The sequence below is a fragment of the Chelonoidis abingdonii genome, chromosome 1 (assembly GCF_003597395.2).
Source record: "Chelonoidis abingdonii isolate Lonesome George chromosome 1, CheloAbing_2.0, whole genome shotgun sequence".
NCBI lineage: Eukaryota > Metazoa > Chordata > Testudines > Testudinidae > Chelonoidis > Chelonoidis abingdonii.
Genome location: NC_133769.1, coordinates 69,145,304 through 69,161,535, shown reverse-complemented (window position 1 = coordinate 69,161,535; position 16,232 = coordinate 69,145,304). Strand labels below are relative to the sequence as shown.

Here is a 16,232-nt window from a genome sequence, read left to right as displayed (position 1 = left end):
GCTGAAGTTAACTGAATATCGCCTATAAAGTAAGTTAATAGAGCTTTCAGAACTTTTGCATTAATAAAGACCACTCCCCCCTCCCGAAAAAAAAAAAGGCCTTTCAACACTAACTTACCTTGCTGACTGACTGCTATCAAGTTTCTGGAAATCATTGAATATACTTTCCTTGAAGGGAGAAAAAACAGACATTTAATAGATTTAAAAATTATAAATTAGAAGTTCCTATTTACTGTGGTAAATTTAGCCAAACTAGAAGAGAGAAAGACCAAGCTGAAAACATTGATTATTTTGCAGTGTCATGATTAGAACTGGTTGAAAAAGAGGTAAGTGGATTTTATGAAAAATTCAAAAGAAATGAAAATGTTTCTGTTTTGCTCAAAACTTTTCACATCATTTTTGGATGTTTTCATTTTATTTTGGTGGGGAAACCACCACCACCACTTTGAATTTGCCTTTTTAAGCTTTCCACTCCTCTTTCACCACCCCGTTATAAAAAGGGAAAATAGTATAAAAAGGGAAACTGTTTTTCCCCCTACCAAAACAAACTGAAGAAACTTTAAATGCTTTTTTCTAAAAAGTTGGAAAAAATTCCATTTTGAATTTTTCTCAAAAAAAATGAAAAAATTTCAACAAGATCAGGAATTTTCTTTTGAAAGTTTCAATTTTGCCAAAATGCCATTTCTCACTTAACCAGCAGTTGGACCACCTCTAGTCATGATTCACAGCATTTTTAATGGAACTTGTACAGCACTATTTCAGGGTTTAATCCAGAGAAAAATATCTTCAACTTTTAGGGCAGTGGCAAGACCCAGGTCATGCATATTGGCTTTGCAGCAATATAACCTATTTCAGAAGAAAGTCTAGCCTGTTGCAAAGGGAAATCTTCAACCACCATCACCCTGCACTGAGGAGTTGTGTAGCTGCCTGGAGAAAAACAAAAGAGAGTATGCCTCTTCTCTGCAACCTCTTTTACTGGACTTGGTCACCCATGCATAAGGAGTTCATAATGGGAAGAAGACAGTCTGAAGTGCTTGTGTAATGTCTAAATTATGTTGCTGTTACCTCAAGTGGTAGAGGGGAGAATCTCTCTTCAAAGTAGACAGAAGCCCCTAAGGCAGGGGTCGGCAATCTTTCAGAAGTGGTGTGCTGAGTCTTCATTTATTCACTCTGATTTAAGGTTTTGCGTGCCAGTAATACATTAGAATATTTTTAGACAGTCGCTTTCTACAAGTCTATAATATATAACTAAACTATTGTTGTATGTACAGTAACTAAGGTTTTTAAAATGTTTAAAAAGCTTCATTTAAAATTAAATTAAAATGCAGAGCCCCCTGGACCAGTGGCCAGGACCCGAGCAGCGTGAATGCCACTGAAAATCAGCTTGCGTGTCACCTATGGCATACGTGCTATAGGTTGCCTTCCCCTGCCCTAAGGTTACTGAACCTCAGAAGTGTGCGTTGCTTCTGAAGTCTGGCAGTTTAAATATAAATGTGGCTGAATCGTGCCTCCCTCTAAAAAAATTGGGCACCTGGCCAGGGGGCATACAGTTATGAGAATTTTATGTGTCAAGACCTATCCAAATAAAATATGCAACAAATTGCAAACCAACAGATAAGTTCAGTGTGTTACATACATTTCATACTGATCTCTCTCACAAAGAATATGAAATGTTACCTGTGTTCTTTTACCGAAAAGCTTGGTACTCCAAATAGATCTCCAAGAAGATCATCTCCACAGTGGACAATATGCTGCTGTTTTTCATCATATAATTGTTTAGACATAATATATTGGCCAAGATAGAATATTACCTACAATGCAAGTCAAATATAGCTATATTAAATATATTTATAACTTTAAAGTATAAAACAAATATAAAATAACCTATTTCAAACCCCCTAAAGAGTCTATTCTCTTTTCAATTATCAGCTGCAACTGAATAAATAAATACTACTTTACATAGCAGTTTTCATCTGTAGTTCTCAAAGCTATATACAGTACTCCATTTTATAGACAGAGAAACTATGGTATAGATGTCAAGTGACTTGATCGAGGTCACAAAGCAGGACTATGGCAGAGCCAGGAACAGAACCATCTCCCAGCGTCCACATTGATGCTGTTTCCAGTAAGCCACATTATTTTTCTTTCATTATGGGGTAACTAGTAAGTATGGTAAACGTGTAAGAGTGAAACTTAAATTTATTGCTACTCATCATTGTTAGTGAGAAGTTCTGATAATTTACCTCTTTCATTGTAAAAGTGTCTTTTTGGGCACCTGCAAATTTTAACAACTTCAACAATAGTGGCTTCGGCTTAACCTGGGGGGAAAGAAAAAAAGCAAACAACATATATTTCATTTTTATAGTGCATGTCCGCCTGAAAGCCCATAGATTACTTGTATATTACACCCACAAAAACTATGTTAAAAGAGTGTTAATTTTGTTGAAATGTCAAGCATCGCAAAGTTAGGACATGGCAGATTTTGGTTCCCTGTGTAATCTTAATTTTGTCATTCCCCATAGTGCGTTTATCGGTCACATCAAATGAAACAGAGGTGCTGTGAAAATCTGTGTGTCATCACGTAATTAAAGACTGTGACAAAATACATATGCACATGGAGGCTAAAGTAAGATTCCAGAAGCAAAGACAGCCTTTGCAACCTAAATAAAATTTGTTTACATGCTTACATAATTTCCTAGGTTTTTCTTTTTAAGAAAAAAGATAAACAAATCCTATTACAAGCAAATGTAACAATCCTCCCTCTCCCAAATCATACATCACCACTTGGGTGCGGACCCTGAGCTTTCAGCAACGTAGCACAGACTGCTCCCCCTTGACTACAAGGCTTACTACATTAGCTGTTAAGTAGAAGGCTGTTATCCCAAGGCGGGACCCAGCCTAGCTCTCTCGCACCACCAGGAGGTGTGGCAGCTCCTACCCCACATGATGCCCTCAAAGTTAACTAGATGGCTCATTAGAGCTATTTGCTGGTTTGGGGCATAAGCCCCTGTGTCTCTCTCCCCACATCTTCTTGTACTACAGCAGCTCTAACGGTTCTTAAGTGTTCCCAATACTGGGTGCGATGCTGCTGTTGCTGGTTCAGCAGCAGCATGAACTTGGTCCTAACATGTTCGTGTTTAGTTATTTCAACAATGAGATAAAATATTTCTGAAGAATGGGTGAGAGAAGGGCAATAGCTTTTTTCAAAAACACATCTCTCAGCAAAACCTGAACCGAATGTCATGGGACAAAATGGACAGCTCTTCAGTCCAAGGACTTTCCTTCTGCCGTATTTCAAAGGTTTGATGCAGTTAGAGCTTCTAAAAACAAAAGGGCCACAAGAAATTTTTTATATGGAAAGTGTTAGACAACCTAATTACTTGCTCAACCCAACAATACAAACATACCACTGAAATGCAACAGATGGATAGATATACAGCAGAAAGGAACAAACTACACCAAATCAAATGTAAAAGTATAATTAAGGAGACCAAAAAAGAATTTGAAAAGCAACTCACAAAAGACAAAACCTAACAACAAATTTATTAAAGCACATCAGAAGCAGGAAGTCTGCCAAAGAATCAGTGGGGCCACTAGAGATCAAGGTGGTAAAGAAGAACTCAGTGAAGTCAAGGCCACTGCATCGGTCTTCACTGCAGAGGATATGGGGAAGATTCCCACACCTTAGCCATTCTTTTCAGGTAACAAATCTGAGGAACCATCCCAGACTGAGGTGTCAGTAAAGGTGGTTTTGGAACAAACTGATGACTTACTCTGCTTACATTTATCAGGACCAGATGGCATTCACCCAAGAGTTCTAAAAGAATTCAAACATGAAACGGCTGAGTGACAACTGTGGTATATAACCTATTATTTAAATTAGCCTCTGCACTAGATATCTGGCAAGTAGCTAACATAATAACAATTTTAAAAAGCCTCAAGGCAATGCTGGAAATTACAGGCTAGTAAGCCTAACATCAGTACCACGTAAACTGGCTGAAACTGTGTGTCTGATAATTGTGTTCTTTACTACAGATCAAGGGTAGCCATTTTTTTTTTTTTTGGGTCAAGGTCCAAATATCTTGGTCAAGGGATAGGCAAAGTCCAGACTCCAGAGAAAATTATAAAAATAAAGTACAGTAACAATAATTATAAGTAAATAAGATTTTGGGGTCCATTCAAAAGCATCTGGCAGTCCAGATTTGGCCCATGGTCCACCTATTGACTACTCCTGCTATATATGAACACGATATGTTGGGGAATAGTCAACATAGCTTTTGTAAAGGGAAATCATGCAGAATCCAATCTAGTAAAATTATTTGAAGGTGTCAACAAATGTGGACAAAGGTGATTCACTAGATATACCTGTACTTTCAGAAGGCCTCTCACCAAAAGGCTCTTAAGCAAACTAAGCAGTCATGGGATAAGAAGGAAGGTCCTCTCATAGATCAGTATTAAAATATACAAAACAAAGGGTAGAAATAAGTGGTCAGTTTTCAAAATAGAAAAAGGTAAATAGCGGGGTCCCTCAAGGATCTGTACTGGGACTAGTGCTGTTCAATATATTCATAAATGATCTAGAAAAAGGGATAAACTGTGAGCAGCAAAGTTTGTAAGATAATATAAAAATACTTAAGATTGTAAAGTCCAAAGCTGACTGTGAAGAGTTACACATGGATCTCACAAAACTGGGTGACTGGGCAACAAATGGCAGATGAAATCCAATCATAGAATCGTTGGACCGGAAGGAACCTCGAGAGACCGTCTAGTCCAGTCCCCTGCACTCATGGCAGGACTAATTATTATTTAAACCATTTCTGACAGATGTTTGTCTAACCTGCTCTTAAAAATCTCCAATGATGGAGATTGCACAACCTCCCTACATATTTTATTCCAGTGCTTAACTATGCTGACAGGAAGTTTTTCCTAATGTCCAACCTAAACCACCCTTGCCGCAGTTTAAGCCCATTGCTTCTTGTTCTATCTTCAGAGGGTAAGGAGAATAATTTTTCTAACTCCTTCTTGTAATTGTTATGCCCCCTTCTCAGTCTTCTCTTCTCCAGATTAAATAAACCCATGTATTTCAATCTTCTCTTATATGTCATGTTTTTTAGATCTTTAATCATTTTTGCTGCTCTTCTCTGGACTTTTGCCAGTTTGTCTACATCCCTCCTGAAATGTGGCATCCACAATTGGACACAAAACTCCAGCTGAGGCTTATCAGCACGGAGTAGAGCAGAAGAATTACTTCTCGTGTCTTGCTTACAACACTCCTTGCTAATACATCCAAGAATGTTCGCTTTTTTTTTTTTGCACAAGAGTGTTACACTATTGACTCATATTTAGCTTGTGATAAATGCAGTGTCGATAAATGCAAAGTAATGCGCAATGGAAAAGGTAATTCCAACCATACAAACAAAATGATGGAGTCTAAATTAGTTGTTACCATTCAAGAAAGATAATGGAGTCATTGCAGATAGTTCTCTGAAAATATTCACTCAATGTGCAGCAGCAGTTAAAAAAGCAAACAGTACGTTAGGAACCATTAGGAAAGGGGTAAATAATAATACACTAAATATCATAATGCCTCTAGATTAATTCATAGTAAGCCCACACCTTGAATACTGCATGAAATTCTGGTTGTCCCCTTTCAAAAAAAGATATCTTAGAATTAAAATAAATGCAGAGAGGGGCAACAAAAAATGATTAGGGGATATAAAACAGCTTCCATATGAGGAGAGATTAACTAGACTAAGACTGTTCATCTTAGAAAAGAGATGACTTCAAGGGAACATGACAAAGGACTATAAAATCATGAATGGTGTGGAGAAAATGAATAAGGAAGTATTATTTACCCCTTCACATAACATAAAACTAGGGGGTCACCAAATGAAATTAATAGGCAGCAGGTTTAAACCAAACATAAGGCTATACTTCTTCACACAATGCACAGACAACCTGTGGAACTTGGTGCCAGAGGATGTTAAGAAGGCCCAATGTATAAGTGGGTTAAAAAACTATTAGATAAGTTCATTAATGGGTAGTAGCCAAGATGATCATGGATGCAACCTCACGCTGTGGGTGTTCCTAAACTTTGACTGCTGGAAGCTGGGACTGGACAACAGGGGATGGATGCACTCAATAAATTGCCCTGTACCATTCATTCCCTCTGAAACATCTGGCACCAGCCATTGTCAGAAGACAAGATTCTGGGCTAGGTGGACCATTGGTCTGACCCAATATGGCCATTTGTATGTTTTTACAATGGATTCACAAAGGGAATGAACATCTCACTGAAACAGAGAGAACGTATCATAAGTAGACAGAACTTAGGGCTAGTCTACATGGGCAACACTAAACACTTTAACATGGTTTGTGTAGTCATGGTAAAGCGCTCGGAGAGAGCTCTCCCACTGCTTAAAACAAAAACAAAAACAAACAAACAAAAAACCCTCACCGCCATGATGGGTATAGCTACCAGCACTGGGAGTGCGGCTCCCAGCAGCGGTGCACTGCCCATACTGGAGCTTTATAACACTGAATCTTGCTGCGCTCAGAGGGGTGTTTTTTCACACTCCTGAAGGGAGAAAGTTGCAGTGCTGTAAATTGTCAGTGTAGACAAGCCCTTAATTATTTAAGCTCTGATTCTGCAACTGGATAGGTGTGGGAGGAAGCTTGTGCCCAATGGGACTCTATACTAACACAAGGATCCATCCAGGCATTGTAGATCTGATCGCATTTCAAGGCCTTATAATCACTGCCTTGATTTCCATGACAAAACCTCTGACTTTTAAGGTATTTTGATTTTAAATAAGTCACTGTATTTTTCCATCCTAGGCTGCATGGTATTTTTTCCATGAACATCTAGCTTTTTTCATGTCTTCCTACCTTTCTGGCCTTTTAAACTATTCGTAACTACTTAACTTTTCTAACCAAGTAAATTCACTGGGAATAGCATGCCATAACTTTTTTAATAACTTAAGTCACATCTGATGTGACAGAAACCATAGGATAGTGACTAACACCATTGCTGCAGCACTGGTACAGTACTCAGACAGAAGAGTGACACACTTAATGAATCAACACACACCTGGGCTTTTCATTATAAGGTTTATGGCTCTTACCCTGTTCTGCTTTTAAGCTCTAATGCAGCACAAGGTGGTACTGTGACATACTGAAAACCTACAGTTAAATGAAAACAACTGAGGAGTCCTTGTGACACCTTAGAGCCTAACAAATTTATCTGGCCAAAAAAAACTGGTGCCACAAGGACTCCTCATTGCTTTTGCTGATACAGACTAACACAGTTACCACTCTGAAACCTGTCACCATAGTTAAATAGAATCAGTTAAATTCACACTCTCTCAGAAACAATACAAACACCATGTAGTGCTAGAACATACACCTTTCCCGATGCTCTAATATGATTGTCAAGATTTCCTTTTTAAATGCTATTTTTATGGGTTTTATATTCTGAATGGATCTAGTATCAGAGGGGTAGCCATGTTAGTCTGGCTCTGTAAAAGCAGCAAAGGGTTCTGTGCCACTTTAAAGACTAATAAACGTATTGGAGCATGAGCTTTCATGGGTGAATACCCACTTCGTCAGATGCATGGATCTAGTAATCTGTTCAGGGCTCAAACTTGGCATTAAAATCAAACATCTGTTAAAACATTTCTTTAAGAACGCATTTAAAAGCGACAAAATCCCAGAAACACAAAGTTTAGGTGGCTGTGCCATCCTTCACTCCCAACCATTCCCAACCATGAAACCTGATTTATTTGCACAACGGTGCCATTCAGGGCTGGCTCTAGGCACCAGCAAAACAAACAGCTGCTTGGGGCGGCACATTTGCAAGGGGCAGCCTTTGGGCCATTCCCCCCCCCCCCCTTTTTTTTTTTTTTTAAACTCGCTTCCTCCCCTCTCACAACCCTGCAGACTCCAGCCAAGGAGCAGCTGGGGATCCAGCATGAGACCTGAGAACCCATGGGACCTGTAGTTCCTTGCCTAGCTCCCTGCCTATAGAGCCAGCCCTGGAGCAGGGAAAGAACTACATTTCCCAGCAATCCCTTGGCAGCTATCAACAGGAAAGGGAGGGGTATGGAGTAAGTTAGCTAAGCTATGCTGCAGCTTGCTGTGAGTTGGAAGGGGTGGCACCATGAATGGGAAACAATTATGTCCAAGGAGTAGAAGGCTTTGCCCCAGATATCCCCTTCAGAAGGCTTCCCCAGACTGGATTAGGGATACTGGTGTGACCTCACCTTGCAGCCCCCAAAGAAGGAATTGGGTGGACTAAATGGACAGTGCCCCTCTCTATCTGAAGGCTGCAACGGAAGTACATGGATGCCACTAGAATTTAAAATGAAAAGTAAGGGAGGGGAGGCTGTGGACCTGGGCAGCTCTTTAGATACAGTACCAGGCACTTAGGAGGATTTCCTCTTCTGAGCCATGGAAGCAGAAATTGACTTTCCCTTTCCAGATATAGCTACTATTCAGAAAGGGAATCTAGCACTTGCCTTCCAGATTTGAACACCTTCAAAATTCAGGCATGCTCAAGCTTAATTCGGGCAGCTGTTACTTCATTTCTCCCAAATCAAATATACTGATCCACTGTAACTTGCTGTAAAAAAAGTAGGATAAAACTGAGCAAGAAGTGCTTCCCAGTGGTTTTTAGGACTGGAACTGCTATTTTCAACAGCCATTGCCTTTTTTGTTTGTTTGTTTAAAAGGAAGACAGTGAAATTGCATTGCCAAATTCCCCATAAAAAGAAAGAGTGAAACAAAAGAATAATAAAGGCATACCAAGTTTTCCTCATTTATGTAGGACAGCTTATAATATGCCTCCAGATATCCTCCAATCACACAGGCTGAAAATTGTTCCACTTTACTGCAGTTCTGTAACCATATGGGAACCAAGCCTGTCTGTGTTTTGTGCACATCCAAAATTCCTGCTGAATGACCTGCCCTGGGAGTGAGTTACCAGTGACCCTGGGACAGCAGGAGGGTGCAGACTGGGTGGGGGGGGGAGGAGAGATCCCAAGGCTGGGGCAGCAGGGGCAGGGCACCAGTGGAGGGGAAAGGGAGGCGGACAGTGCTGAGGCAGCAGGGGGTGTGGGTGGGGCAGCAGGGTAGTGCAGGGGGGCGGAGCAGGCCTGGGGTGGGGGGCAGTCAAAAAAACGTTTTGCTTGGGGCAGCAAAAAAACTAGAGCGGGCTCTGGTGCCACTGAAGAGAATCCACTTGATTTCCCTGGCTTTAATCCAGTATGAACATCTAAGTTTCCTGGCACTGATACAGGCGCAGTCAGCATCCACATCTCCACACCTGTCTACCAGCAGGTCCATTGGAAGCAAGCCCCATAGCCAGCAGGAAAACCGCAGTGCCCCTGAGCCAGGGCTACTCACCAGTGCCTCTTGCTCGGCGGGGGGAATGGCAGAGGCGACGAGGCGGTCGTCCGACCCAGCTGACATCTTGGTGTTGCACATTTGCCTGGAACGAAGAGAGCCGGTGTGAGCGAAGCGGGGAGTCCGCACGGAGGAGCGGAGCCAAGCCCTGGGCGCTCCTGGCGGGCGCGCGGCTGAGCTGAAGCGCTGCACTGGCATGACGCGGCGGGGCCGGGCCGCCTTTAAATAGCGTCGCCAGGCGAAGGCAAGTCGGGGCTTAGCTCCTCCGCTGACGGCAGCCCGGCATGTCCGAGCATGACCCGGGGGTGACGCTGCTGAGTCACCAAGAGGGCCGCACGCGCCGCTGCTGAGTCAGCCAACGGCTGGAGCGCCCGCCTCAGTCCAGCCCCTCGCCCCAGCCCCGCGGCCGCCTGTTCCTCTTTCCCGGGCGGGCCCCCCGCGGCCTCCCTCCGCGGCGCCTGCCCACCAGAAGTCGGCGAGACGCCCGGCCTACCCCGCCCGATCCTCTCTCTCCGCCAGCCAGGCCCAGCGCCCCGTCCCGTCCTCACGCACCGCCAGCCGCTGGGGAGAGGGAGGTGCCGCTACCTCCCGCGAGCGGCCGCAGCCAGGCCCGCTCCGAGCGCCGCCATTTCCCTGCCACAACGCCCACGGGCCGGCGGCTTCCTCGCTGCGCACCCGGCAGGCGGGCGCCCCCTCGCGGCCACGAGAGCCTGCCCGGCCGAGCTGCATCCGGGTCTCTGGCCTGGGGCTCGCTGCGCGTAGCACGTAGGCTGCCGGGGGGAGGGGCCTCTGCTTAGGCCGGGCTTGTCCCCAGCCCCGGCAAAGCCCTGCTTCAGCCCGGCCAGACGGGGGGCCGCCGCCCCGAGTCCCGCTGTTTCCTGGCCTGACCCAGCGCTTTTCACACACTCCGGGAGCTGCATTTCTCCGGTGTCCAAAGCGCCCTCTTGCCTGCTGCCCGCGATCCCTCCGCATTCCCCCACTGCCCTGTTCCCCGGCCATGCAGTGGGGCAATTGTCTCCCCCCAAGCCAGGTGTCCACACCGGGCAGCAAACGAGCAGGGAACCAAGCTGCGCGGCTGTTTGTGCCACGCAGTGGTGCCCAGCCTGGAGCGCTGACCAGCACCTGAGCCATGGTCAGCTTGCTTGTTGAACTGGTTTGTAAGGGGGGCAGAAACTCCCTTGGGAGCTGCCAAAACAACCTCTGCTCCTGCTTTCCCTGCCAGCTCAGGATGCCAGCACCGTCTTGCTGAGCCAGACACTCCCGTCTACTCCAACAAAGAGCCGGGGTCTGAATTACCTGCCCCAAAACTGCACGTTTACCTGAAAACAGCTCACAGAAATGTGCTTGTCTTTAGCACTCAGATGCCCAACTCCCAATGGGTCCAAACCCAAATAAATCCATTTTACCCTGTATAAAGCTTATACTGTACAGGGTAAACACAAAAATTGTAACACTGATAGCGAGGTATGCACAGCTGTTTGCCTCTCCCCCAGCTACTAATACATACTCTGGGTCAATTAATAGGTAAAAAGTGATTTTAGTAAATACAGAAAGTAGGATTTAAGTGGTTCCAAGTAGTAACAGAAAGAACAAAGTAAGTCACCAGAAAAAATAAAATGTGCAAATCTATATCTAATCAAACTAAATACAGATAACCTCACCTTCAGAGATGCTTCAGTAAGTTTTTTCCTCAGACTGGACACTTTCCAGGCCTGGGCACAATTCTTTCCCCGGTACAGCTCTTGTTCCAGCTCAGGTGATAGCTAGGGAATTCTTCATGATGGCTACTCTCTCCTCTTTGTTTTGTTCTACCCATTTATATATCTTTTGCGTAAGGCGGGAATCCTTTGTCCCTCTGGGTTTCCACCCTTCCCCCGCCCCCCCCCCCAAAAAAGCACCAGGTTAAAGATGGATTCCAGTTCATGTGACGTGATCACATGTCACTGTAAGACCCAAGCCTTCATTCCTCCCAACCTGACTCACAGGAAGGCTTGCCTGCGAACAGAGCCATCCAGTCAATTGTCCTGGTTGATGGGAGCCATTAAGATTCCAAACCTCCATTAATGGCCCACACTTTGCATAATTACAATACTCCCTCAGAGTTATATTTCATATTTCTAGTTTCAGATACAAGATTGATAGATTTATACGAATAGGATGACCACACTCAGTAGAGAATAAGCTTTGTAATGATACCTTACAAGAGACCTTTTGCATGAAGCATATTCCAGTTACATTATATTCACTCATCAATTTTTTATAAAATCATATAGATTTATAAAATCATCATCATCTCCAGTTACTGTTCTATAGATTAGGCTTTAACCATGCATATATAACATACACCTGGATTTCTGCGGACAGCAGGACTACACCCCTCAGGAACATATCACAGGATTGAGGCCATGGTCATCTGACAAAAAATCCCTGCCTGGCCTGAGGTCAGGAAAAACACACTTACTTGAATAACTGTTTGAATCAAGTTTAGCAGTTTCAACTGTAAAGAGAAAAACAGTGGCACAGGAAAAGGAAAATTTGGATGTAGTGATAGGTATTTCCAGTCATTTCCTTTCCAGCTTATGTTCTCCCTCTTGTCTCACAAAGTCGACATTTTTTAGTAAAATCCTCTGTAAAAACTACTATTATTTCATTCAAAACGTATTGGGTGTAGAGGTGAAGAGTTAAGGGCAGTCAGAGGATTAAAATTAGGGCCCATCAATAATAGCAAGTCTACTATGTAACCCTGTTTTTTCCCTGCAAATATTTATTTCATCTTTTTATTTATTAAGAACATAAAATTCTCTATACTATATTAGGTCATCCAGTGTTTCCTGTATAGCTGCTTGCTTCCACCATACACCCTGACAGTTGTGCAATGCCACAGAGATAGGCTGGGGGAAAGAGAATTTTTCTGATCTCTGTGTCAGTTATCTTAAACACTGACGTATAAGGTTTGATTACATTTATTTTAGCAGAAATTATTACTATTGATGTTAAAGTTTTCTAATCCTTTAATAAATCCAGCTACAACATATTATTTATAGAACAGTTGATTGTGGTCTATGGCATTTCATCCAGATGAATACAAGCAGAGAGCCTTTCATATCATTCACATAACTAATTCAATGCCAGATTAAAATAAATTTTATTTGGTTTGGTACTAGATGAAGACACTCTTGCTTGCTAGTTTGATTTCCAAACTCCCTCATAATAGGCATATGTATTACTGATTTTTACTAATGTATGCAAATCAGTGGTTAAAGTAGATTGAAACAGGAGGGGAATGTGTGGAAAAGAGCTGTTTACTCAGTCCAAGGAGAGGTGGGGAAGCTACCCTCTCCTTTTTTTTCCTCTCCTTTAATCCCTGATTCAAATATTCTAATAAGTATAGAGTCCTCAAATTAAAAAGATAAAATGTAAATTAATTTTAGTAATAGAATTATTTGTTTCTAGCAATGGTATTTACTAATTATAGTGTTAATTGTAGGTCAGTAGAGCTGGTCAAAATTTTTCATTCAAAATCTTTTTTTTAAAACCTCCCCCACAAAATTAGACCTTTTTTTGAAACCAAAGCATTTGGTTTTTAACATTTTCCATTTTTCCGCTGAAACCTACAACTGTCAATTTTTTAAACTGAAATCTAGGAATGGAAAGAACAGACCTAAATTATTTGAGAGTGGAAGGAGAATAAAGGTAAGACCTGCACATGTTTAATTCTAATCTTATGTAATCATTTTAATAGACAGTGTAATATAGTACAGCCTTGCTTATCAGAACATCATGGAGAACACAAAGTTTGGATAATTATATTTTTGGATATTGAGAGAATTTTCATTGTAGGACATGATCCTGTTTCAGATAGCGTTTAGAGATGTACCAAAGCTCAACAAAGCTACTTGCCCATTACAACTAACATAGGCCTGGTTTATATCTAAAAATTAGATTGAACTAGGTATATTGCTCAAGAAAAAAAAAAAGTTTGCTCCCTGTTCGATATAATTAGGTCGACCTAATCCTCACTGTAGATACAGCTAAATCGATGGAAGAATTCTTCCATCAACCTAGCTACCAGCCACCTCTCAGAGAGGTGAATTAATTACAGAGACAGAAAAACCTCTTCCATTGATGTAGGAAGCATCTATGCTATGAAACTACAGTGGCACAGCTGTAGCCATTATAATGTAGCTATGACCTTGTCTGCACAAGAGATAGACAAATGTCTAGAGCCCTGCGCGGATACAAATTTATATCCACAGATGCAAATTGGTATCCGCGGAACCACAGTGGCGAAAGGGGCAGAACATGGGGCTGCCGCTCCCAGGAGCCAGTGCCCCACGCTGGCAGCTCCTAGGGCACGGCTGTACCGCCCACAGCCCTGCCCCCGTCCCTTTCACATAGCTGTCTGTCTCCTGTCTGGGGGTGTGCGTGCCCCTTTAACACAAGAGCGCAACCAGGGACAGCTGCTGGGAGCCTGGTGCCCGCCCTAGTGGGCAGGGCTGGGAGCGGTACAGCCACACTGAAGGAGCTGCTGGTGTGGGACACTGGCTTTTGAGAGTGGCAGCCCCACCCCACGTTCTGTTTCTATTGCCGCTGCGGTTCCTGGGAGAGCCCTGCGGTTCCGCAGATAACGATTTATATCCGTGGGTATACATTTGGATCCGCGCAGGGCTATACAAATGTCTGGGCTTGTCCATCGGACAAATAGTTTTTCAACAGGACCTTGTAAAAAATTCCAGTGATCGTTAAATCTAGGTATTTGTGTGCAAAGTACTTAGATTTTCAAGACAGTCTTGTTATCCTTCTAAACACAAAGCTCAAGGTCCAAGAAGTTACACAATGAGTGGCATTTAAACAATTGCCAGAATTTTTGAGATGTGTTTACATTCCATTATCCCCAGAATTTCAAAGTGCATAAAGATTGTTTTCATGAGGACAGAATGTCCTAGCCTACAGCTGACAAAGCAAGAATCCTCTCAGATTTACCCCTCCCTAACCAAATGTAGCCAGAACCTAACCTGATACTTATACAGAAAGTATTGAAGTGTGCAGAGCTGAATTGCTAGAAGTTTTACTGTTGGACTTAACATAAAACAGCAGTGACAGTTTTTACCCTACACTAGAAAATGATTGAATTAACACTATTTTATTCCTGTACAGAATGCAACTAGTGAACTTAGGCAAAACAATTAAAAGCACAGACAGAGAACACCTTTTACATCAACACAACAGCTATTACATTCAAAACAGAAAGATATCATTTGCTTAGTCTTTACAAATATATGTCAAAGTATCAGGCCTTGTAGCTGTATTTGTGGCATAGTTTTGCTCAGGCTGTATATAAGTGACATGCCTGTTTAAATCATCAGTAACTTTTACTGTGATTAATATAGCCCATGCTCTTAAAAAACAGGCGGTTATGTCTATCCTTTTCCACTCAGCCAGCGAGTGTCTTGCTGCGACCAATGAGTATGAGAGTGTTCTTCAGCTGATAAGTACTGTTCCCAGACCTATCAACAGGGGAAGAGTTTCTGACCATGATTTTTATTAGCTTTTGGGCACAAATCTTCTTTTCTCAGGCAGAATTTATAGTAAGCCAGTGGGTGATTGGTCTAGTTTAAAAATCTGCTGTTCTTTTTTCACATCTGCAATGGTACAGCTGTAGCAATACTATGCCTCTGTTATTGATAGTTTTTAAGGACATGATGATAAAGCAAAAGAGTGTGCTGCTTCTCTCTCCCCCTCCTCACAGTGCTTACACAGTTGCTTGCTGCCACTGGTGCAGTTGCACCATTGTTGGCAGTTGCTGTAATACAAGACTGTTTTTATTGTAAGACTATTTTTGCTAGTGTAAACAAAACCAGAGTGTGATATTTTTAGGTTGAATGGCAGCTTGTGCCCTAAGACAGCAAATATTCTCATTGTTCCAATGGCCCAGAAACAAAAGGAGGCCACCACCACTTTGAAGCCCTGCCCAGTGACATGATTAGAGCCATAGCTAACATGTCTGTGGTTGCTCATTAAGGACCAGGATAATTCAAGCCATTCTAATACAAATTTACATTCTGTCTAAAGACGTGATTCATAATTGCTTCATTTGCAAGCTAGAAATAGGTTTTCCCCATACCTCTTTAGAATATGGGTCTGTACTACGACAGACACTTCCCCTATGGAAAAGCCAGGTTGCTATACCATATGGATGAACTCTGTAAGGCTGCAGCTATACTATAAAAAGAATGCCACCTTCAAGGAGTGTAGGGACTTGTCCAGCTGTTGTAGTTAAGTCAGCTCCTGCTGCATAAAATGTTCTACAAAGTTTAGGCACTATTTTAGTGCCACTAAGGCCTGGCCTGCACTTAAAAGTTTTGCCGACCTAGTTATATCAGTTCAGAATACGGGGAAAAAATGCACCCCTAATTTGGGTGACCAGATATCCCGTTTTTAAGCCCTGCTGCAGGTGACCTGACTTTTTCCTTAAAATGTGCAAATTGTCCTGTATTTTCTGCCTCCTCCCTCCATCAGTACTGGCGGCTCCTGCTGCTGGCTGGATCCCTGCTTGCCGGATCCCTGCTTGCCAGCTGCACACCCACCAGGGGTGAGTGGGGTGGTCCGAAGGCCGAAGATGGGGGTTGGTGTGCAAAGCTGGTGGCTGAGCTAAGCTGTAGCATGTGCGAGGCCAGGTCTCTCCCACTGCTGGTCCGTCAGCGCAGCCCCCGCTGAATGCCAGCTCTGGAATGTATGGGGGAGTGATTTCCAGCTTGTCCCCCGCCGGCTCCATGGCAGCCACCCGGGCAGGGGATTAGCACTCTCTTCACCTGCCCATCCCCCCCCCC

General features: G+C 42.9%; 1 protein-coding gene across 7 annotated transcripts in view; it reads right to left on the bottom strand.

Annotated features, from left to right (window-relative positions):
• Positions 1-10,106, bottom strand: part of MDM2 (MDM2 proto-oncogene) — a 29,780-nt gene extending 19,674 nt beyond the window's left edge. For 5 of the 7 annotated variants that reach the window (XR_012655964.1, XR_012655966.1, XR_012655965.1 and 2 more), the window contains exons 1-5: positions 9,955-10,106; positions 9,403-9,487; positions 2,244-2,318; positions 1,678-1,811; positions 119-168 (exon numbers count right to left, since the gene is read on the bottom strand). Coding sequence is in view for 3 of the 7 variants with exons in the window: in XM_032796550.2 (XP_032652441.1) it covers positions 119-168; positions 1,678-1,811; positions 2,244-2,318; positions 9,403-9,483 (340 nt within the window). In the remaining 4 variants the exon portion in view is untranslated. The remainder of the gene's footprint in view (positions 1-118; positions 169-1,677; positions 1,812-2,243; positions 2,319-9,402; positions 9,488-9,954) is intronic. The other 2 variants (XR_012655967.1, XM_075066331.1) reach the window with 2 other exon arrangements.
• Between the last annotated feature and the right edge of the window lie 6,126 nt (positions 10,107-16,232).